The 23,380-nt window shown below is 38.7% G+C and overlaps 4 protein-coding genes and 3 gene segments (V, D, J or C); 3 read left to right on the top strand and 4 right to left on the bottom strand.

Moving 5' to 3' along the window:
* The window catches only part of LOC121913208, an 899,212-nt gene that overhangs the window by 396,930 nt on the left and 478,902 nt on the right, over positions 1-23,380 (bottom strand).
* LOC121913212 overlaps positions 1-23,380 on the top strand; it is a 747,540-nt gene that overhangs the window by 255,861 nt on the left and 468,299 nt on the right.
* The window catches only part of LOC121913210, a 756,822-nt gene that overhangs the window by 268,619 nt on the left and 464,823 nt on the right, over positions 1-23,380 (bottom strand).
* LOC121913209 lies at positions 648-10,624 on the bottom strand. Its single transcript, XM_042435920.1, has 5 exons — positions 10,431-10,624; positions 7,845-8,207; positions 5,191-5,304; positions 1,062-1,123; positions 648-920 (listed from the first exon to the last, which is right to left on the bottom strand). The coding sequence occupies exons 1-5, from the start codon at positions 10,462-10,464 to the stop codon at positions 774-776; spliced, it is 720 nt and encodes a 239-aa protein (XP_042291854.1). The 5' UTR covers positions 10,465-10,624; the 3' UTR covers positions 648-773.
* LOC121913203 lies at positions 1,987-4,001 on the top strand. 2 transcript variants are annotated; one of them, XM_042435909.1, is made up of 3 exons: positions 1,987-2,266; positions 2,375-2,743; positions 3,173-4,001. In XM_042435909.1, exons 2-3 carry the CDS (start codon positions 2,423-2,425, stop codon positions 3,680-3,682), a joined length of 831 nt encoding a protein of 276 aa, XP_042291843.1. In that variant the 5' UTR covers positions 1,987-2,266; positions 2,375-2,422; the 3' UTR covers positions 3,683-4,001. The 2 variants fall into 2 exon arrangements, with proteins under 2 accessions (XP_042291843.1, XP_042291842.1); XM_042435908.1 differs by lacking the exon at positions 1,987-2,266 and having other exon boundaries at positions 2,273-2,743.
* lgals17 (galectin 17) overlaps positions 11,268-23,380 on the top strand; it is a 14,256-nt gene continuing 2,143 nt past the window's right edge. The window contains exons 1-8 of one of the 2 annotated variants that reach the window (XM_042435904.1): positions 11,268-11,372; positions 12,734-12,777; positions 13,713-14,078; positions 14,949-15,039; positions 16,919-17,097; positions 17,630-17,683; positions 17,783-17,900; positions 21,542-21,633. In XM_042435904.1, coding sequence (XP_042291838.1) covers positions 11,347-11,372; positions 12,734-12,777; positions 13,713-14,078; positions 14,949-15,039; positions 16,919-17,097; positions 17,630-17,683; positions 17,783-17,865 — 843 coding nt within the window. In that variant the 5' untranslated portion in view covers positions 11,268-11,346 and the 3' untranslated portion in view covers positions 17,866-17,900; positions 21,542-21,633. Of the gene's footprint in view, positions 11,373-12,733; positions 12,778-13,712; positions 14,079-14,948; positions 15,040-16,918; positions 17,098-17,629; positions 17,684-17,782; positions 17,901-21,541; positions 21,634-23,380 lie in introns of those variants that run through there. The other variant, XM_042435905.1, reaches the window with a different exon arrangement.
* Positions 19,622-23,380, bottom strand: part of vps52 (VPS52 subunit of GARP complex) — a 20,562-nt gene continuing 16,803 nt past the window's right edge. For both annotated transcript variants that reach the window (XM_042435822.1, XM_042435823.1), the window contains exons 19-20: positions 22,977-23,095; positions 19,622-21,705 (exon numbers count right to left, since the gene is read on the bottom strand). In XM_042435822.1, coding sequence (XP_042291756.1) covers positions 21,559-21,705; positions 22,977-23,095 — 266 coding nt within the window. In that variant the 3' untranslated portion in view covers positions 19,622-21,558. The remainder of the gene's footprint in view (positions 21,706-22,976; positions 23,096-23,380) is intronic.

The following is a 23,380-nucleotide window of genomic DNA, read 5'->3' as shown; positions in this document are numbered from 1 at the left end:
ATCAATTAATCGATAATGACAATAATGAAGAAAAGGAGGCAGTCAGCCTACAGTTTGACCAGCCTTACCAGTAGCTAACGTTAGCAAGTCAGCTAAGAAGACATCTTTGACCTTAATCAGTCACATTTCTCCTCTTTTGGTACCAAGCTAATATGAATCAGACCAGTCTGAACACACAGAGACCAAACTATCAACCCTCCATCAAACTACATCCAAATACCAGTAAAACAGCGACCAGGTCGACCCCCTAAACTGTCCGAGTGACGGAGCTTTACTGGGATTATATCTGACGCTGCTCGTTATACTGAGAACAGTAATCACAGCACTGCCCAACACTGTTTATTTGGTATATTTGTGTAACTGAGTATTAGGAAGCAAACTCACAGTTGAATATTTCAGCAGTCACACAGTCTATTGCATTTAACTAGTTTTGAAATAGCTTAAAAGAATCACAGTCAGTATTAATCATTTCAGTCTACAGTAGACTATAAATATCTACTTTAGAAAAACCTGAAACTGACTTTAAATCAGTGGAAACACAAAATAATGTAGTTTCTCACCAGGTGGAGGTGTCATTCTAATGAAAAACTCTTTATATAAAGAAACTTTTTAAAAACAACATGGCTTGTAAATCATTAGTGACGCTCTAACGTGTAAAATATCATTTTAAGAGTAAAATATAATTTTAAAAAGTCAGAAGAAATGGATCAGTGAATACAATCAGTGACGTTTTTCTGCTGTGAACATACAGACAAAAGAAAGGTATTTTATCTCTATCTGTGGTCATGTGATACATTTCGGTCCTTGCGTGCGGCCACGGTTGAGTACGTGACATCGTTGTCGACCAATCCCCTCTCTCCTCGGCCGGAGGGGCGGAGCTTGTCTGCATGCTTCAGACTGGAGTAGTGCAAAGAAACGTCCTACAGACAGAAAACATCCACAGATCACAGTTAAGTGTGATTGCTGAGGATTTTACACAAATCCTCAGAGATTTTATCATTTGAACATTTAAAGTTATGAATTGTACTCGCATCAGAAGTACAATATGACCATCTACTGACCTCTGTGACCTTCCGCCTGGCATCGCTTCTCACTGTATAACAGCAGCAAACAGCTGGTTTACCTGCAGATGAAGGAGACGATGTTAACCTGCGCTGGTCAAACAGTTTCACTGGGTTTGACAGTAGTGACAAGGTGTGTTTATGTTCAGATAATCAAATATGAATCATTAAATATTAATCTAAAAGATTTACACTTCTCAGGTAAATGACAGGTATGATTACAAGTTCAAATCAAGAGAATAAATTAATCCACATACAGTAATACACGCCCGCTTGTTAATACAGATATCTCATCAGCCAATCATGTGGCAGCAACCCAATGTTTAAATGCAGATAAGGTCAGTAGTTCAGTTGGTGCAAAATGACGCTATGAGACGCTGAGAGTGAAGCAAAACAGTAGCCGGACAGATAAACAATGAGCTGAAACTCACTATAAAGCTGCAGAGTCACTGATAATTCACTGTAGGTTCATCACTACGAGCCACGACCAACACATTACTACATAAATCAGACTGTGCAGTTATAAAACTATACATCAAAGCAGGTGTCCGTATGAACGGTGAAAGAGGTTTTCCTCGCTGTAATCATTCCTCCTGTTCATACTGGATATTAAAAGATCCTTCAAATGTGCTTTCAATGGAAGTGATGGAGGCCAAAATCCACAGTGTGTCCACACAGTCATTTAAAAGTAGATGTGAAGCTTCTATTCAGCTTCAGCAGTCTGAGTTAGTCATATCAAGTGGATATCTGACACATTTACTGTCTTTTTTTAGCATCAAATTCCAGAGGAATTTGTGCAGCAAGAAAAACAGGTTTAATATTCATTTGGGCTCCTGACTGTTGTTTAAGACACACTTGAAAAATTGTGAACTCGTCCTTTAAGCAATTGAGCAAAACTGTAACATCACATATTTCTTAAGAGGTTTAATAAAAAAGTTTTCAGCAGAGCAAAGCTAGAAAAACATACATAATGCAACATGTAAAACAGTGTCTAACTGTGTACAGGTCATTCACATGTGTTGCTCTTCTTCCTCTGTGAACTTGTACAGAGATAAAATAACATGAGTCCTGGTCAAACTACCAAAACAGAAACCCAGCCCTCCTTCCAGATCAGACTGGTGCAGAGTCGGCGAGTGAAAGTGAAAGTGTGAAAGCGAAACTAGGGCGTGTTGTTTGTGTCAGAGGACAAGAGCAGCAGGCAGAACGTGAGCTATTTGGTTTTTCTTCAAGAAAAGACAAGACAAACAGCTAATTCAGTTTTGAGAAAAGACTAATTCCTCACTCTGTATGTCTTTCTTTCTTTCTTTCTTAAGGGGGGAGCAAACTTTCTTCTTCACTGCCGTCTTCTTCCTGTCAGCAGAATGCCGGACACCCAGCTTTGTCTGGAGGCCTTGTCAGCTCTCTCCGGCTGCAAAGTCGAGCTGACTAGCGGAACCTCGCAGCTCAGCCCGCAGGACTTCGTCAACATCGTGGCCCTTAAGGAGTTCTTAAAGCAGGAGGGGTTCAAGGAGCTGGACTACCCCAGTTTGGGGACGCTCTCCCTGCAGGACCTGGACGACCAGGACATGTACTCCTCCCCGCTGGCGCTGACCGAGGCCCCCGTAGACCAACCAACCACGGTGAAGATCAACCCGCAGGACTTCTTTCATCCGCAATACGACTACGACTTCACCAAAATAAAGGTGAGCTAATCTGAGGTCACGTGACACAGGTGTCACCTGGCCGACGCTTTACTTGACATGCGCGCTCTTTATTTTCTGTTTAAAGAGATTAATGTTCAATAATGGATTAAGATCAAATGTATGCAGAGTGGTGAGAGATCTAATGAACGAGTGAGACGGCAAGTAAATAAATAAATGAGTGAAGGAATGAATAAGGAAGTGGCTGCATGAATGAGCAATGTACAGGTAGGTGAGTGAGTGAAACAGTTTCTGCAACTTCATATGATGTAAATTTGACCTGAAAAATAAGAAAACTGTACTTGATCGGCTACAAAGAGACATTTTGAAGCGTTACTCGCAGGATTGATGCAGCAGATATTGATTGAAATAGAAAATTAACTATTTTCTGTCTGTGGTGATTGAAACTGTTCGCCGTCTTCCCGCCTCTAGGATGGCGACACCAAGTTCCTGCGTGGTAACGAGCAGTACCGGCGCCCCTGCGGATGGAACCGGCTCGCCCTGCGGGTCACGCAGAAGTACGACGGAGGAGACGGCTGGCTCGGGACGGGGAAGGACGCCTGGCCCGTCTCCTACCAGGGATACAATATGGACGGCTCCCTCGGCATCATCCTGACCCGCGGCGACAGCTCCGAAGACGAACCCAAGTTCCTGGACGCAGCCGCCGCCTCTCTGACCACCGGGGAGACCCGGGGCAGAGGGGTCTACTCCACGCCAGACATCAAGATGGCGCAGAAGTATTGCAGGAAGTTCAAGTCCAAAGTGGACGGGAAGACGTATGAGGTGGTTCTGCAGAACCGGATCAACCCAGAGAAGAGGACGAAGTGCCAGAGAGAGGACGTGTGGTTGGTTTACATCCCTGAGAGCTACGGCCCCGTCCAGACCAGGGCCGTGGTGCAGGAGTCCATCCGTCCGTACGGCCTGCTGCTGAAGCAGGTGTGAAAGAATTCAACCTGAAGCTTCCAGATTATCAACAAAAAAAACCTCATAAAATGATTCCAGACCTTAAAACCAGGAACAAATCTTCTTTTAAAGAGTCTTTTCTAACATTTTATCAAAATGTTGCTGCTTTTTCTAACAAAACAACCTGCACTCGCTGCCTGCTCAGGTGATGGACGCACCTTCTGCTGCCTTATTTTGAGTTTCATGTTATATTAACTTTTGAGGAAATCAGGTTAAACTTTGGTATTTGTTCGATACACATAAATGTCAGTATTGATGTGTGTAACAAATAGAAAAATAAAAAGAGAACAAACATGCAGCTGTGGTTTCATCTGTAAACACTGAACATTTAATCCTCAACAGGTCAGAGCCAGTGTAGCTCTGCATGATGTGTTCAAATGTAAGGAGAGACTGTGGGAAACTAGACAGTCTGAGGCTCTGAAGTAGGTTTATGCTGCCATCTAGTGGTTGAATCGGGATATTTTCTTTCTCTAGTAGTGAGACTGAGTTATTCCAGTTTTCCTGCCTTGTTGCACAAAGTGTCCATAATTAAACTGCCTTCATAATTCTAATATTATAGATTTTAGATTCAGAGCAGAGAGAAATGTTTTAGTACTTATTTTGTAGTTCATACATTCAATTAAACTATAGTTCTGCACTGTGGTGAAAAAGATTTTTCCTAATTTGTTCCAAACAAAGATGGCGGTTACCTCTAGAGACGTGCCGGTAAACCGCAGTGAAACATTGTGACGGTATCAATACTGCCGACCGTTTCCAATATCGTCATCATCATCGTGATTATGTGATTATCATCGTTTTCACGGCGAACACAGAGCAGCTCTTCTGCCTTCATCAGGCATCATTTTGTAAGACTTCAGTATAACTGTTATTATGTTCTGTGTGCATTTACAAAATTTATCTGCCTTTTAAAAATTAATTAAACTGTTAAACATCCGGCAGATAACACTTACTACACAGTTCTTGCACTCTGGAAATCAATCGATCAATTTTATGAGGAAAAAAACAAGAACATCTGAAATATGAATGTATGAATGAGCTGCATTTAAAGTGATTTCCTGTCAGCTGTTTTAAACTTTGAATAATCTGCTTTTGTTTACAAAGTTTAAACTGCTTTTGATGTTATTTGTTAAGCAGAGTCCAAAAAAACTGAAACATACAGTGAATAAAATTGCAGGCGATCATGGTGTGAAGTAATCGTGATAATACTGTTTACCCACAATAACCGTAGCTTGTTACCTCTGTGACATGAATGTTTTAATGTGAGGCTAAACTGGAGCTATATGCTTAAACCCAACGCTAATCTATACCTAAACACAAGTCTAACTTTAGTCCAAATGTCGGTCTTAAACTTCAGAAGCCCTTTGAAGGAGTGACGACCGGATAAAAGGTCTTCACTCTCCACACCTGTCCTCTCACTCAGCGTCTAAACTTTTGGTTTCTGACAAAAGACAGAAGCAGAAGACAAGAAGACACAACCGACCGCACACCTGAGCAGAGGCAGAATCCCACGATGCAGAGGAAACAGAAGAGCAGTAAAGCTGGAAGAACGCAGACGCCCAGACTGAAACATGGCTGCCTCCAGTCTGACTCCCCGTCAACTCCTGGAAACACAAAATATAACAGAACAAGCAATTCACTGATCGATTGATACGTCTGGTCTTCCCCGCTGTTAGTGTCTATTTGAATAAATCCCAAACACACTGGTGGAAAGTAACTAAGTACATTTACTCAAGTGCCATCTGATGCTACTTTATACTTCCACTCCACTACATGTCAGAGGGAAATATTGTACTTTCTACTCCACTACATTTATTTGACAGCTTTAGTTACTTTTCAGATGAAGATTTGACACAATGGATAATATAACAAGCTTTTAAAATACAACACATTGTTAAAGATGAAACCAGTGGTTTCCAACCTTTTTGTCTTTTGACGTCTTACAAAAAGCAGTGTGTAGTCGGGGTCACATTTCACATGTCTATGAGTTGTTAACAGCTCCACCAAATAGTGATTTTTCCCTCTAAACTTCTCACATGCTTTCATTTCAATAAATGTTCAAATGATCCAATATTTCAGCAAAAATCAAAGATTAGAGAAAAAGTCCAAAAACTGAAAACAGATTTGTGTATCAGAACTTTGTTTTTTCTTCTTTCCTCTCCCATTAATCATCTCACCACCCCTCAGATTTATCTGCTGACCCTTTGGAGGGGCCCGACCCCTAGGTTGGGAACCACTGGACTAAACTAGCTAACTGTATATAAAGTAGTGTAAACTAGCTCCACCTCCAGCAGCTACAACAGTAACATGCTGCTCTAACACTGATGCTTCACTATTAATAATCTAATGATGTCATATATAATAATATATCAGTCAGAGGGACCAAACCACTACTTTTACTGCAATACTTTAACTACATCAAGCTCATAATACTTATGTACTTTTACTGCAATACTTTAACTACATCAAGCTCATAACATTGTACTATATAATACTGTTTTGGTACTTTTACTTTTTTCTTCACCAGCAGGGGGGGGTGAAGAGCTCAAATTAAAAATAAACAAGTTTCTGAAATGACTCAGTTTCATTTTCCTGTGAACCACATGAAACGCTAAAAATGAAACTTAGGTGTGTAAAACACATCACACACAGTTTTTGCAACCAAATGAAATGTTTTGCATGAAGACAGATTGTTTTTTCACACACCTGCAGCGTTCTTCACTTCTGGTGAAATACAGCAGGTACAAATAAACTGCAGCAGTCAGATTAGATTAGAGATCAACCTGCTGAGCCTGAGCAGCAATAAAAGCCACTAAATGTTCTTAATAATATGAAAAACAATCCTAAAAACTAAAAAAATAACTGTTGTTATATCTTTATTAAAACGACTTTAAAACAGATGAGTTGATTCCTTTTTTAATTTAACGTCTTGAAACTTTTAGTTCTTCTTTCTGAACAAACTGAAACTGTTTTTGGGGAAGTTTTTGTCCATATCTTCATATAAATGAGTATCTATTATATTATCTCCATATTCTACACAACATACAGTATGTGCACCTGCTTTTAACCAGTGTAGAAAAAATAACACACATGGCAGCTGTAATCGTTGAACGCTATCAAAATAATTATTGATTTATCTTTACTAAAATGACAATTTTACAGTCCAGTAGAAACTCATTTATCTTATATAATATATGGCAGGTCTTTCAGGAAAGACTATAAAGAAACTAGTATAAACTGGATCATGACTGGCTGTTTTTTAGCACCTTTATATGTGGTTGCTTACCACCGTTCAGCATAATTTTGTATTGATGAAGGGGATTTTTTTCTCTTTACTTTGACTGGGTGGAAGTGACCAAACATCCTAAAACAAACCACATCCCTTCACATTAGTGCAGAAGAAACATTTCCACCATTGAAACCACCGTTTTCCAAAGAAATGTCACCGACACTTTTGTTTCAGCTAAGCAGGTAGCATCCTTTTTTTCAGCTTGTTCAGATCTCCTGGTTCTTTGTGAGAGATTTGGGGTTTTTTGTTTGTATGAGTTGGTCTCATTTTGTCATAATGTTCCAGTCTAATTGATGCACCTGTACATCTGCAACTTGTATATTTTCATATTCCATTTTTAGTTTTTGGTATGATGGTGCAAAAGAAACATTCTTGAGTTTGACTGTTTCACTCAGTATGAACATCTGGCTTCAGCAAACAGTTGAACAATCTATCTGTTTCTACACATCTAAAAGACACTAAAAGGGGAAACTTGACCATCAGAAATTTTGCCTCATGCTGTCTTTGGTGTCCAAAGCTCCAAATCGAGTCGTTGGTGGACTCACAGTGAGATCTAAGACCCTGTTTTGGACTGAGGACCAATGATTTCACCACGTTTCTCTCATGGTTGTCAACTTTTATCTCAGACGCTGCAGGCCTCACTGTGGACTCTCAGTCTCATTTCAGCATTAATCCTAATTCATCAATGTTTTAGTTTGTATTTTTGTTAAAAATATATTTCATACTAATACTCAAGAAGAATAAGAATCATTAAAACACTTTTAAGCTTTTTCTACTGTTTTCAAACTGCAATTAAACCTCTGACATCTTCAGGGATACAGTTGAAATAACTAAATCATTGAATAACCTTCTTACCTTCAACAGCCAGACGAATTCCTCGGTTAAAACATACAACCCCCTCACAGCGCCCGCTGCAGAAATAAAGCCCTGCGTCCTCCTCCTCCACCTCCATGATCTCCAGACTGACCGGGCTGCCTTCCTTATCGGCCTTGTTTTTGAAGCGACTGCTGTTTGCTGTGTGACGGTCCACCATAGTTTCACCCAATTTATTCCATGAAACAGTCAGCAGAGGCAGCAGCTGATCAGAGCGCAGCACAAACCAGATGATTTCCCCACTGGAAGTCAGGTTACAGGTCAGCGAGACGTTCTGCCCCGCCTGGACCACAAGGGCAGTGCGGAGAACAGGTGAAGCCTCTAACAGGTGAGACCCTGCAACGCCTGAGGAGGGGACAGCAGACAGGTGAGCAGGAAGGTTATGATGCTGACCTATGAAGGGAAATCTGAATTCTAGAGCGTACAATATTTTAGACCAGTCCTAAAATAAATCTGAGGGGTCACAAGATGATTAAAGGTATGAGAAAGAAAAAATATATATTTCTGATTCACAAAATAATGTTTATTTATCCATAATCTTTGATGAGGTTCAGAAGTAGACAGACCTTAGTTCATATGTGGGCATCATGGTTATTAAACAGCTACATAAGCCTGGACTTTTGCAGTTTTTTGAAATCCAACTGAGATCACATTTATTTCTCCATCTTTGCTCTAAATTTAATGTCAACAAGTCTTGTACTCTTAATAGTTTTGTATTATTAGAATGAAGAAAAAAGGTTTTTGGGGACATATCGGAAATGCCCCTTTTTGTCTCAGCTGAAGGGGCGTGTCGGTGTCTGTGTTTGATTGACAGCAGCTGAAGGGGGCGTGTCGGTGTCTGTGTTCGATTGACAGCAGTTGAGGGGGCGTGTCGGTGTCTGTGTTTTATTGACAGCAGCTGAAGGAGGCGTGTCGGTGTCTGTGTTTGACTGACAGCAGCTGAAGGGGGCGTGTCGGTGTCTGTGTTTTATTGACAGCAGCTGAAGGGGGCGTGTCGGTGTCTGTGTTTGATTGACAGCAGCTGAGGGGGCGTGTCGGTGTCTGTGTTTGATTGACAGCAGCTGAAGGGGGCGTGTCGGTGTCTGTGTTTAATTGACAGCAGCTGGCAGGCTGCCGGCGTTACACCGTCAGAACAGAGACAAAGTAAACAAACTGCTGCAGCTTCAAGTCCCAAACTGGCATCTATCAGGTCTGAAAGGACATTTGCAGATATGCTAACATGCTGTTTAATGTGATGCAGCTCAGCAGCTAATTAGCTATCAAGCTGCTAACTGATGTTAGCGAGGCACTTTTCCCTGGTGAATGTTTGGTGGCTTGTTCAACAAGCTGCAGGACAAGACATGTTCATGTTTTTGTAAGTTAGATAAGAAGGAGACTTAAGCAGGAAAGCTAATGTGGGTTGTTGTTGTGTAACAGGATGCAATCAGGCTCAGTGTGACCATCTCCTGTGCCGACGATAGAACGCCACGTTATCGCTTTATGCAAAGATTTGATTTGCGGTATGTAAATAGAGTTGTGTAGTGGGAGGGGCTGCTGGTTTTGTATTCCCATTTCAATTTTTTTCTATAAATGATCTCAATGTCACTGAACACAGAAGGACTCGGGACTCTCACAGAGTGATAATGAATTCAAAACGCTTTTCTCTGAAGTTGTCAACGCGGCGCCATAGTTGCTGAATTCACTCAAAAGTGACCCAGAAATTAAAAGTGAACTTATTCACTGTGATTGTAAAATAAACACTGTAATTTTTAGTTGCTCTGTTTTTGTGTGTCTCTTGCTGAAGTGCACCTGAGGAGTTGCAGTTAACTTCTACCCTGAAATCTTTATGTCCACAGTCTTGTACCTTTGACTCTTTACTGAAAAACGAGACATTTTCAAACACAGTTGTTCACCTTGTATACTGATGATTCAACCATCCAAGTGGTAGAAATGCTCCAACTGTGAGTCACATGACATTATCGATGGAAAAATGAATGGGAGGCACAAGCAGAAGTGTCACTTCTGCTTGTGCCTCCCATTCACACTGTGTCATTCATTGTAGTGAGCCATAAATAACGTCTGATGTGAAGTGAAATTGAATGTGTGACAGGAATCACTAAACAATCTGGCTCCAATACACCACCTCACCGTCTGCATTTCCAAAATGTTTGTATGTATGGCTCAGAGGTTCTGTACAGGTACACACATGCTCCTATCAAGTTTTTATAAATCCAACCTTTTTTGTAGGAAGTGACGAACATATCTTCCAAGACCTGTTTTGTGTGTATGTAATGGTGATAAATGAGGCCCCAGATGTTCAGTTAACCACCTCAGACCAATTTTTAGAAGTTGCGTCACCACAACCCACCTGGTTCCGCCTGAGTATCACAACTGAAATCATGAGCATAAACAAAACCACACATAATACATGTTTATATATAACAGTGAGCTCCTAAATTAAGCTTTATCTTAACACTGGAGCCTGAAAGTCCCTGACAAACCCTGAGTTTATTATCAGAGTGAGTGAAGTCTGTTCTGTCTGCATTTAAACTATCAAATACATAAATACATAAATAAATGTTAACTTACACATGAAAGAGAGGATCCATGTGAGACCTGCCATAATTAATGTGAATACTTCCCAGGTTTAGTGCAGGAGCTGCAGCTGACTGATCAGCTCATAAAGTGAATGTTCAAACTGGTGATTTTACTGGGAGGAAGTGAGATATATGAAGAACAAACAGTGTGGGACCACCAAACACACTTCTGTCTCTGTTTTGCCTGAAACTGATGAGTATGCAACACGTAATGCACCACAGCTGTAAAGTTTCATTTCTACAGAAACCTGTCAAGTGACAGTGCCAATCTCATTGACAGTGACCAGAAGCTGCCTTCAAAATAAAAGCTCCTGTGTGTTTTAATGGATCAGTGCGTCTTAAACCAACAGTCAGGAGCCCAAATGAACATTGAAACCTGTTTTTTCTTGCTGTAATCATTCCTCCTGCTCATACTGACCATTAGAAGATCCCTTCATAATGACCTTATAAACAGGGAAGTTGCTCTTTCTTTTACCTTTGATGATGACATACATTTAAAATGATATATATGTAATATCTAATAGACTTTTTTTGTAGAACACTTTCCAAAGACGAGGCTGCAAAATGCTTCACAAAACAGAGCCAAGTAAAAAAAAAAAAACAATAATAAAAGCAAATAAAACACATTAACTGGAGCAGATTAAAACCTAAAGAACAAACTTCAGTGAAATAACATAAAATAAATAAAACCTTTGAGTAGAGTTTTCATCATTTATGTTCCAGTTTAAATAAAATAAAGTTATTAAAGTTATTATTATTAATGCTTTGGAATAACTGGGTACTCCTTTTATTTTGAAAGTTGCATACAGGAAGTGTAGTAGATTATAAAACCTGACACACACACAGACGCAAACACACCGCAGAGGAGAGAGAAGAGGACTGGACCGAGTTTCCACACAGCAGAAACCATGACACCCGTCAGGAAGCGACACTGGTGAGAAATATTACACTTTATGAAAGAAAACAAAGACGACTCAAGTATTCACGCGTGTTTTTGTTTAGTTGCTTTGCCGGATGTCTGCGCAGAATAATCCGAAATTATAGTTGTTTGCATGAAAAATGACAGTGAACACATTTAGAGTCTGCAGGATTGAACTCATCTGCAGAACGAAAGCAGCAGTTAAGTTTCTATTCAGCGTGCGGCTGCAGCCTGTTACCACTGAACCGCACGCGCACACACACACACACAGCCACAGCCACACAGCCACACGCACGCACACACACACACCCTGCTGCAGTTTCGTTTTTGAGGAAACGAGCGAGTAGAAACGAAACGTATCGATTTCTGCCCTTTAAAGGCTTTTAATCAGACTCCGCTTCAGTTACGCTGATTGGTGCAGCGATGCCAATTAAAGCTCAGATTACAACAAAATAATAATATTAATAATAAACAAACAAACAATAGAAATAAAATGAGTTTTTTTTTAATTCAGTGTGAATTCAGTTTTGTTCAAACACAGATGTTAAATGTACAGAATAACATCTGATTATAATAAGAATAACAAATTAAAAAATGATTTATTAACAGTCACATGATGTCATATATGAATATGAGTTAATAAATATATTTTTATATTCTGTTTTCTAGAGTAAAATCTAAACTCAATACATAAAAGTTTGACATATCCAATTAAAATATTTTAATTAGTGGAAAGAAAATATGAACAAAATATAACAATATGTAAATTTGCTGCAACTAAATATAATAAATGATTCAAACCTCTGAAATGTTTGTAAGATTTTCAACATGAATTCAACCAAATTATGAATATTAACAAAAACTACATTAAACAAAGTAATATTTTCATACTGTAGTTTAAAAAAAAGCTCATTCAGATGTTTAATTTATCATATTCTGATTTAAAATGCCTAAAATCAAATCAAATAATTAAATAAAGTGGAATATAATACACATAGTAATATGTATTTACTGTGTCATAATTAAATAGAAAACATGTTACATGACAATTATTGATCTTATTTCTTTTACAACTGAATGAATTGTGTTTCATTATGACATGAACGTTACTTTATGTTGATTATTTTCTCGATTTAATCATTTTGTCAATAAAATGTTAGAAAGTAAAAAAACCTGATAAGAATCCAAGATAACGTCTTCAAATTTTTTTTCTCCGACAAATTAAAGTGATTGATTAGTTGTTTAATCATCTCTGTTTGATCACTTTATCCTGTTTATTATAATATTTATTATCATGTCTGTGTGTCAGATTATTATTAGAAGGTGTTTTATTATAAAACGTATCTCTGATTTTTTTATTCTCATGTGTCTTTCAGGTTTTTCATCCTTCTTCATTGTTTCCTGTTTGGCAGTTTAGTTGGTGAGTATCAACCTGTGATTATTGTAAATGACTGTGATTGCGGTTATGAGTTTAGGTGTGGTCTATCATCGAGAACCAGTTTAAAGGTTTTAAGGTCTGGAACATAATCACACGGTGGCTTAAACCCCTTTGTTGTGTCCTCAGACGCTGCAGTTTAAAACCGGCAGATTTCTGCAGCTCAGATCATTTATCACGTTTAAGATAATGCAGTTAAGCTCTTCGTTGGAACTGCTAACGACTCGCTGACCCTCTGGAAAATGAGATGAAGCCTCTCAAGGGGTTTATAGTGATACAACACATTTACAGTAAACATGACAACAAGTAAACGCTGCTTATTTGTGACGGGCTACAAGCCAAAAAGGTTAGGAACCACTCATTTCATCTTTAACAATGTATTGTATTTACAAATGTATGTTTTTTTTTAGGTAAAACTACAGCTGTCAAATAAATGTAGTGCTGTTAAAAAAGTACAATAATTCATTCTGAAATATAGTGAAGTAGGAAGTAGCATCATATGGAAGGTGAAGTATGTCAAGCTTGATTGCAGTACTTGAGTAAATGCACATATTCAAAGTCTGTCAAAATATTCTTACAAACAATATGTATGTACATTTGCTGCAAGTAAATATATAATTATAAAAATCTCTATAATTTTTGTAATATTTTCTACATGAATTCAACCGAATTATGAATATTTTTAAAAACTAAAGTAAGAAGTATATTTTCATACTGCAGCTTTATTAGCTTGCCCATATGATTAAAAGCATTCAAATGTTTTGTTTATCACATACTATGGAAGATTTAAAATGCCAAAAAAAAAAAAAAAAATCGATGAAATACTCGAGTAAATGTATTTACACAACACATCCTCCAAAGCAGCTCCATGTTTGTGAGATTTTCCTCTTCTCCCTCCATAAATGACTCTGTTCTTCCAGATTCCTCTCCCCTGTCCTCCGCCGCCAGCTTCCTGTCCATCACCTCCACGGTGGGGAACCAGGTGGTCCTTCCCTGCAGCTGGAAGTCCCGCCTGGGGCAAGTGGATCCGCCCGCCTGCCACATCCAGTGGAAGACGCCAGATAGCACGGTGTTCGAACAGTGGGGGAAGATGAAGTGGCAGGCGGTGGAGTTTCAGGGCCGGGTGGAGGTTCCTGAGGACAAGCTGGGGTCCGGGGACTGTTCTCTGATCATCAACGATGTTCAGATCAAAGACACGGGGAGATACGAGAGCTTCATGGTGGTGAACGGAGTGATGTCTGAAAAAACCAGAGTCTTCATTCAGAGCGTCAAGCTATCTGTGTTTGGTGAGTTTTGGTTGTTTTATCTCTCTGTTCTTTCTCTTTCTTCATCTGTGGTTCACTTTTCTTTCTTTCTTTTTTTTAATGACTTGCAATTTTTATTTTGCGATGTAGCATCAGTGCCATACAGCAGGTTTACTACAACCTGCTTAAAGGTGCAGTGTCTAGAATTTAACAGCATCTGGCAGAAATGGAATATAATATTCACAAGTATGTTTCAGATGGTGTATAATCACCTGAAAATAAGAATAGTTGTGTTTTCGTTACCTTAGAATGAGGCCTTTTTCTTCTTCCATGGAGTCCGCCATGTTGCACCGCCATGTTTCTACAGTAGCCCAGAACGGACAAACCAAACACTGACTCTAGAGAGGACATTTCATGTTTTTTGTGGGTTTCATGGCCACCAGAGGTTATCCTACACGCTTGAAAGGGGATAGAGGATATTCAGTCGGTTTGTGATCTGCAACCTCACCACTAGATGCCACTAAATCCTACACACTGGATCCTCAATCATCTCATACATGTCCAGCAGGTTGTGGAATCTTTCTAGTCTATGTGAGCTACTTGGGGTCCATTAGAAACGATGTAAAAAGCTTCAGATTCTATAAACTTCACCCTTGAATCTCTTGACGTTGTTCAGAAGTTGCTGCAAATTTCATCCAATTCATTTCTTTTTTATTACCCTCATATTCCAAAAGCATTTCATATCATTTAAGTCCTGGATTATGTTCAGAGGCAATCTGAAGCGCTATCTTCTCTCACCTCATTCTATTTTATTTCATCTCTTCTTTTATTCTTGTTATTTCTTCTTTTCTCATTTCATCTTTACTTGTCTCCGTCTCCTGCTGATAAATTTGGTTTTGTTTTCCCTCTCAGATCACAAGTCTCTTCAGTCTCGTGCTCCAGGTGAGGACTTGGTTCTGGATCTTTACACCAGTCACTCAGTGCGAGTGGTCTTCCAGGGCAGGTGAGCTGCTGACCTCTAAACTTACAGAAAAAAAACAAAGAAAACAAATGATGTTGCCTCCTGCAAAATAAGCTTACAAACTGAGACTCTAATGGCAGAATTGTGGGTTTTATAAATTAAATTTCACCATATTGAGAAAGTTTCACATCCTCTGACCTTTGCTTCTCATTTCCTTCTTCTTTTTTATCTCACCCACACGTCTTATTTTCTAGTCTCGTCTCTGCTCCCACCCTCGTCTCACCTACTCTTTGTTTTTCCCCAAACATCTTTTGTAAACCAAAGACTTCTACAAAATCCCAGTTTGCATCAAACAAACAAAGATTACAGGCTGCTGGTGAAATTATGAGTCACCCGCTAAACTCTTGCTTTCAAATTAGAAGCTTTGACGACACAATCATCGGGGAAAAAAAAGGCTTTATGTGGGAGAACTCTCCAAAGTAGGTGGTTCAAAATTTTAAATTGAACCTCTTGCTGAGGCATGATTTTGTTTTTGTCTTTCTTGTTTTTGGCTGTGCAGCCAGATGTGGTATTTACAAAGTACAGAGAGTGCTGAGCGTGTTAACCAAATATTAGATGAGTCACTTCAGGCTTTTATTGTTCAGCTTTTTAATGTTTGTACCCAGAACTCCCTGCTGACCAGTATTAATACTGACTGAAGTCTGGTGTTTTTAGTTGCAGCAACAGTTTTAATGTCCAAGGAAGCAAAATATTTCAAAGAATACCTCGGGAGAAATGCCTCGGGCAGTAGCGGCGTGCACTTCCCAAACGTTTTTCCAGGTTTTGACCAAAGTTTAACTAAATTAAACCCAAATACGTTGTCCTCTACATCACACGAGCCATGGGATTCTGGTGTTGATGGGAGAAGAATGTAGTAAAAGTTAAGTAAAAAGAGGTTCGCTGTGTATCCTGCAGCTGAACCAGGTGCCTCTCAGATCAGATCAAAAATACTGGAAGACACCGATTTGGTTGGCAGCTTTCAGTAGTGCAAACAGACTTAATGTTTCAACACGACTGTGTCTTCAGGGTCAAAAGATAAAAGGAAGGAAAACTTCATTTTGTGGATCTCTGATTTCATGGAGTTCTACTCTAACGCCAGAGAGGACGACGATAATCTAATATTGTGAATATTCGATCTTGTTTGATGGAATTCTAATCAATTTTCCCTGAATGCACCGAGGCCATTTATGCTCCCCAGATGATCGACGCTTAATGACCTTTTCTTAGCACCGGCCTGAGGAGTATACAGTATTCCTGCTCCTCAGAGGATAAAGCTTTTACATTTTGGACTCACTGTGATCATGTCTCAGGTCTAAATATCAACTTTGTACACAAGATATTGAAAATGAATCTCCAGGATGTTAATGATCCCCAGAGGATGAACCCTTTCCTCAGGACAAAATGTCAAGTTTGTTAACAAGATACTGACACTAATAGAAGGTTTCCATTATGTTTACAGTACATATTCATATTCATGCTCCCTGGAGGATGAACCCTAATGGTTTATGATTCTCGGATCTTTCCATGGGCTCTATTATCAACCCAAAATTTCTACTTATTCACAAGAAATATCAGAATATAATCTGCAGATTATCATATATACAGAGCACATTCCTGCTCCTCAGAGGATGAACCCTATTGATGTCCCATGACCTTCCCTCTAGCACCACCTTCAGGACAAACTCTACATTTTTAGCTCCTCTAGAGCTCTAAGAATAGCTAAATCATCCGTATATTTGTTCTGACCGACACTTTCATATTTAGGGCTGTAATGAACATTGCGGCCTCTAGGTGGCGCTTGCAGACTTTACATCTTGTTTTTAATGTTTTGGCGATGTGAGTGTGTGTCCGGTTCTAACAATTATTAAACTTTTCTCCACAGAAACAGCTCGGAGTGGTCCGTCCTGTGGATGAGGGAGGATAAAGACAGTCAGCGTCTGGAGAAACATCCGGTTAACGAGCAGCTGACAATAAAGAGGTTAAAGAGGTCAGACGATGGAATTTATAAAGTTCTGGACGAACTCGGCCTCGCTGTCAGCACCGTGCAGCTCTCTGTGGAAGGTGAGACTGTAGAAACCTCGACATTAGACGTTAGGAAGTGGTGGAAAGTAACTAAGTACATTTACTCAAGTACTGTAGTTACTGTAGTTAAGTACAGTTTCGTACTTGTACTTTACTTGAGTATTTCCATGTGATGCTACTTGCTATACTTCCAATCCACTACATTTCAGAGGGAAATATTGTACTTTCTACTAGCAGCAAACCAGTGGTTTCCAACCTTTTTGGCTTTTGACGTCTTACAAAAAGCAGTGTGTAGTCGGGGTCACATTTCACATGTCTATGAGTTGTTAACAGCTCCACCAAATAGTGATTTTTCCCTCTAAACTTCTACTACTGTTTAACTTTAAATGGAGCGAGAACATTTCCCTTGATTACGATGATGATACAGCAGAACGATTTACGCTGATAAAGTGGGTCGTTCAGACCAATATGACGACTGTATTTTTGCATAAAATATTTCCACAAGCAGTTTTAAATTCTTTTTTTTGTATAATGATTTGTTTTCACATGTAACTGTTAACTGTTTCCACAGAAAAATCTACAGCTCAGAGAGTCCAAGAGATTACGGAAAATCAAGCGCTAGCAGGTGAGAAACTAACATGTATTTACTAGAAAGTTGTCTTAAAAACCATAAAAGTCTTCACCTGGAATAACCTTCTGTCTCCACCCTCGACTGTCTTTCCAGATGACGCTGCCAAAAGCAGCTGCTCAGCTCTTCTCGTCTTGTCTGTTCTTGTTTTGAATCTCCAAAGACTTTATCTCCTCTGAGACAATCTCCTCTGCAAATATAACGTCTAATGGAGGTATTAATAATGGTCTTGTACACTATTAGAACACATGATGTGAATCTCACTCTCTGTCCCTTGATACCATTGTGTTTCTGAACTGTAAATATGAACAGAATTGTTATTTAAATGAGCCAAGTGAGCAGTGTGAATAAGTGTGTGAGCTGTGAGTGAAAAAGGCCGATGTCTAAATGTGTTGAAAAGAATAGTTTGACATTCTTGTAAATACTCTTATTTGTTTTTTTGGTTAGATGAGAAGATTGATACTCCTTTTTCTATTTACATTAAATAGGAAGCTGGAGCCAGGAGGCGGTTAGCCTAGCTTAGCATAAAGACTGGAAACAGGGAGAAACAGCTAGCGTGGCTCCGTCCACAGCTCAGAAATACTCTAACGCTCATTTATTAGTCTCATTTGATCAGTTTGTACACAAACTGAACAGTTTGTGGTGTTACTGGGTGTATTTTGCATATTGTTGTTACAGGAAAAGTAATTATTTTCTAGATTTGGAGAGGTCAAAGTTTAAAAAACATGAGCCAAATTGTGTTTGGTGAAATGGACACTGTGAAAAAAGAAAATAATTGTCTTCAAATTGATTTATTTATATATATATATATATATATATATATATATATATATATATATATATATATATATATATATATATATATATATATATATATATATATATATATAAGATTAGATTTGTGTCATAATAATGACTCCAAAAGCAAAACTTACAATCAAACTATACAGTTATCTCAATTTTCCTTTCAGCATCTGGGATTTTTCTCTTTTGCTGTCACTTTGTTCAATTTCACCACCAAACTTTTCAAAAATGATTTTTATAAAAAATTTTTAGAAAAAAAAAAATTGAAAAAAAGTGAGAGCAAAAGATAACAAAGGAGAATACTGTAATCTAAAATAGCGCACTTGTATAATTTTATTAAAAGCTTTGCTTTTAAGGTCATTTGCTCATTTCAACTATATATATATATATATTTTAAGAGATTTTGTTCAGGTTTTTGAAACAAGTGTAATCCTGCACTATACGAGTTGTTGTTCAACAGATTAAGTACATTTGGCTGCAGCTGTGTCTTTATGTGATAACAGGGAGACTTGTTTGGTTTTGTTTCATAACTCACTTTATCTGATTAACAATTTAACAGGTAGTTTCACCTGTTTTAGCTCATCATTACATACTGATGTAATTACATTCATTTCCTGCCTTTCATTATTTCAATTTTTATGCTTTCCATTAAAAATCAGTCTAAAGTTATTCTGATGTTGTAACGTTGTTGAAACCAGGAACAGAGAAACTCTTCTTGTTGGTGCGTTTACTACGTTTTTTTTTTGTAAAACTCTGCAGTGATTCGGGGTCATTCAAGGTATTTTAAACTCTTTCCTGCGTTTAAGGAAAAAATGTCAAAATATTCAAATGAGCACACAAATATTGTCATATTTTGAACGATAAAGTGAATTTGGTTGTTTTAAAGGTGTCTTGTTATAGTTAAATGTTCTGTAAAGTTGTTTTGTAGTTGGAACAAAAACTTTGTCACCTTAAAAAGAATCTTGTTGTGTTTTGTTATGTCAAATTAATATTCAAATACATTCTTACATAATTGTCTATATGTAAATTAAATTATGTTTATAATCTTTTCTTCCTTCTGTATCTCAGATAAAACAATTCAGAACAATCCAATAAAGATGAATGATAAAAGAAATAAAGACACAACACTGATCGTATTTCCATGATTCATTGTTAAACTCCACAGACTGGAATGACTTTACACACAGATTCACACAAACACAACACGATGAACTCTGTACAGCCAGAAAATGAGCAAAGGCACAAAGCAACTTCCAAGATTCACCCCGTCAGTGTGTTGAAGCGCCAACGGCAACTTTTATAACGACCTGACGGAGTCGGATCTTTAAAAGGATGAGTCTGCTGATATTTTGTAGTTTTCTTCTCGTCAACAAATCCCACAGTTTAGTTTGTTAAAAGCTGCAGTGATCAGCTGTTTTGGGGGAATTACTGAGCATTTTTAACAGTTAAACTATACATGTAAGGGTTTTAGATCTACGTCTTCAGGAGGAGCCGATGGGCTCGGAGCTGACAGACGGATAAATGTTTTTGGTCTTTTTGTGGGATTTGCTGAAAATTAAATAAAAACAGAATAACACCAGACTTATATCTTACTGGTCAGTTTAACCTGCTGAGGTTCATTGAAGCTGCTTCTCAGATGAACAACAAAAAAAAAAAAACGACAGTTTTTCAAGTAATGTGTTTGTGAGAGCTTCTCTCTCTCACTAGTGCAGTGACAAATCAATCGATTTATTCATCTGGATTCAATAAGACAACAAAGACAAAATAAAAACAGTTTCATGATCAAAGTCTAAATCCATGACGGAAGTTTTTTTGTTGCTGCTTTACTAAACTAAACGTGAATAAATAGTCAAATTTCACCAGTATTTTGATTTGTTTTCAAATTTCTTTTTAAAAGTTACAATCCTTCAGTTTTTACTATGTATAATTGGTTTGTGTGTTTACATCAGTAACAACTCTACACGTAGTAGTTTTTACTGTTCGTATCGAAGTCCGCCATCTGGTCTCACTCGTCAACCTCGCTGTTCACTCTACTGCTGATGCTTCAGAGCCGGATTAAGTTACTGCTAACGGCAACATTTCCTACCACTGCTGCTTCATACCAGGTGCAACATGGGCTGGTTTTTAATATGAAGAAGCCACAGAAAACACAATATATGTGTGACGGTTCCATTTAGGTCATTTTTTGACAGCACATCAGTGTTAAATATGTCAGGTAGTAATGAGATGACTGTTCATGTTCTGCTGTTGTGTGAGAAACTGTTCACATTGCGTGCAGCATGAAATCAGATCTCAGTTGCTCATGACATGATGGAAAAAGGTTGATAATTTACCGAATTCTTTTATTAAAACAAGAGTTTGTTTGGCTGCTTCGTAACCAGAGACTCCAGTTGTTCTTTGAGCAGAACGCAGCAGGTTCATACAGGAAAGTGTTTCAGCCACTTTTTCAGCCCGTCTTATGTTTGACTGACTGACTTTAGGCAACCAAAAATGTATTCTTACATGCATAACTACAGTGATGGTGTGTTTGGCTCTGAATGCTGCCGTAATGCAGGTGACCTACATTCAGTACTGTGCCTGAATGCATCCTGTTCACACCTGTAAACAAACACGCCTGCTGTTGCCACAGTAACCACAGGTGTCACCAAACCAACCAGGGCTGAAATCTAAAGGATTATAACTTTAAAATGAAGTTAAATTAAATATTTTGACAGGCAAGCACTGGTTGTGCAGCTCAAATAAGGAGGGTCATCTAATTGTTTTCCATATTTCAGTACTTTAGAGGTTAGGTCGTGTTTTAATGCAAACTGACATTTAATGAAAAACAAGAAACACTCTTGGTTCATAGGTTGGTTGGTTAATCAGCTGGTTTATCCTCACTGATCTATGGTGCGACTTGTTCTTCAGCTGGAGACAAAAGTGTTTTAATGCTTTCAAAAACATCCAAACATGTCCTTCAGGTGAGAGCGGAGGAGGAGAAAACTGGATTTGGTTTACAGCGTCATGCTCACGTTTCAAATAACAGCCCGTCTGGTTTGTTTTCCCCCGCAGACGCCGCCGCCGTCCTGTCAGAAGTTGGGTTTATGCTTCTTGACCTCCACCATGAGGTGGTGCAGGTTGATGAGCTCGGAGCGGACGGCCAGGCTGCGGAACGTCGGCTGGTTCAGGATCTTGTGGAAGCCGTGGTAGTACTGGATCAGCTGGGTCAGAGCGCCCTGCAGCAGGAAGAGGAAGTTACATGCACGACTTCTTATTTCAACACTCACTTCTTCAAAACACAGAATTATTTATGAAAGCCCTTAAATCAACACATATGCTTCTAAATTCAGGTTTTGATTCATGAAGAAAGACATTTTAAATTAATATTTTGATTATTTGAGATGAAATGAAGCCGTGTGCAGAAGATGCAACTCCTTCCTGACTTCAGTTGAAGCAGTTCAGAGACGAATCTTCACTTCTTCAGACGCTGCAACACTTTAAAAACATATTTGGTTTTCTCGCAGACAAAATGCGGCACCTTGGAGACGAGTCTGAGATGAGAGCAGAGCGCTGTCCAACTTTTAACTTCAGTATAAACACGAGTGTGTTCAGATCCTCACGTTTACCTGAAGAAGTGGTGGAAACATCACGTCCACGTGGAATTAAAGAAGATCTGGGAACATTTTAGCAGCGTGCAGGTACTTTTTCTTTCTTTTGTGTAGATTTGTAAGTGTGTCTTAAACCAGCAGTCAGGTGTCCATATGAACAGTGAAAGAGGTTTTCCTCGCTGTAATCATTCCTCCTGTTCATACTGGATATTAAAAGATCCTTCAAATGTGCTTTCAATGGAAGTGATGGAGGATAAAATCCACAGTGTGTCCACACAGTCATTTAAAAGTCTGTGTGAAGCTTCTATTCAGCTTCATCAGTCTGAGTTAGTCATATCAAGTGAATATCTGACACATTTACAGTCTTTTTAGCATCAGATTCCCTCTTTGTGTTTCCTCGGACAGTGTTTCCCTGTTGAGCTGCAGGTGGAAGTATAGTAACAAAAAGAGGAACTTTGGCACTAAAAAGACTGTAACGTTGAAAGATATCTACTTGATTTGACTCATTTGGACGCTGAAGCTTCATATTAGCTTCAGATAAACTTTGAAATACATTTTTGCACAGAAGGAGGACTGTGGATTTTGTCCTCCATCACTTCCATTGTAAGGTCATTATGAAGGGATCTTCTAATGGTCAGTATGAACAGGAGGAATGATTACAGCAAGAAAAACAGCTTTAATGTTCATTTGAGCTCCTGACTGTTGTTTTAAGACACACTTGGAAATATTGTGAACTAAATTTGGATCCTCTACAACCTCTCTTGTGGTTTGTGTAAATCTCATCTGTTCTTTAATCGCTTTGACACAAACACAAACGGTGTTTAAGGCAGCTGTGTTAAATATTCCTGGTCTGAAAAGGGTTTTTGTTATCAGGAGACACATTCATGTGACTGTCTCACCTGTATGATGCTGGTCCCGTTCTTGAAGTTGGTGAAGGACCTCATGACGTCCTGACTCATCGACTCCACAGACTGTTTCCATGTGCTGGAAAACCCCCGAACCAGCTGAGTGATCCGAGCTGCAGCAGAGAGTTCAAGTTAAACTCGATAAATATTTAATTTTTTTTTTTATGAACACTGTATGATGACGTCTGAGGAGGTTTTCACTCCGTCACAACAGACTTTGGGGCTGTTTCCTGTGTAGTTTCACATGTAGGTGAGACTGCAGAGTCAGTGGAAAAGTACTCAGATCCTTTACTGATACATCAACGTAAAAATACTCCATTACAAGTAAAAGTCCTGCATGAAAAATCCTCCTACAGTAAAAGTACATAAGTATTATGAGCTTGATGTAGTTAAAGTAT

This window comes from Thunnus maccoyii, chromosome 15, assembly GCF_910596095.1.
Source record: "Thunnus maccoyii chromosome 15, fThuMac1.1, whole genome shotgun sequence".
Lineage (NCBI taxonomy): Eukaryota > Metazoa > Chordata > Actinopteri > Scombriformes > Scombridae > Thunnus > Thunnus maccoyii.
This window is presented reverse-complemented; position numbering and strand designations above follow the sequence as displayed.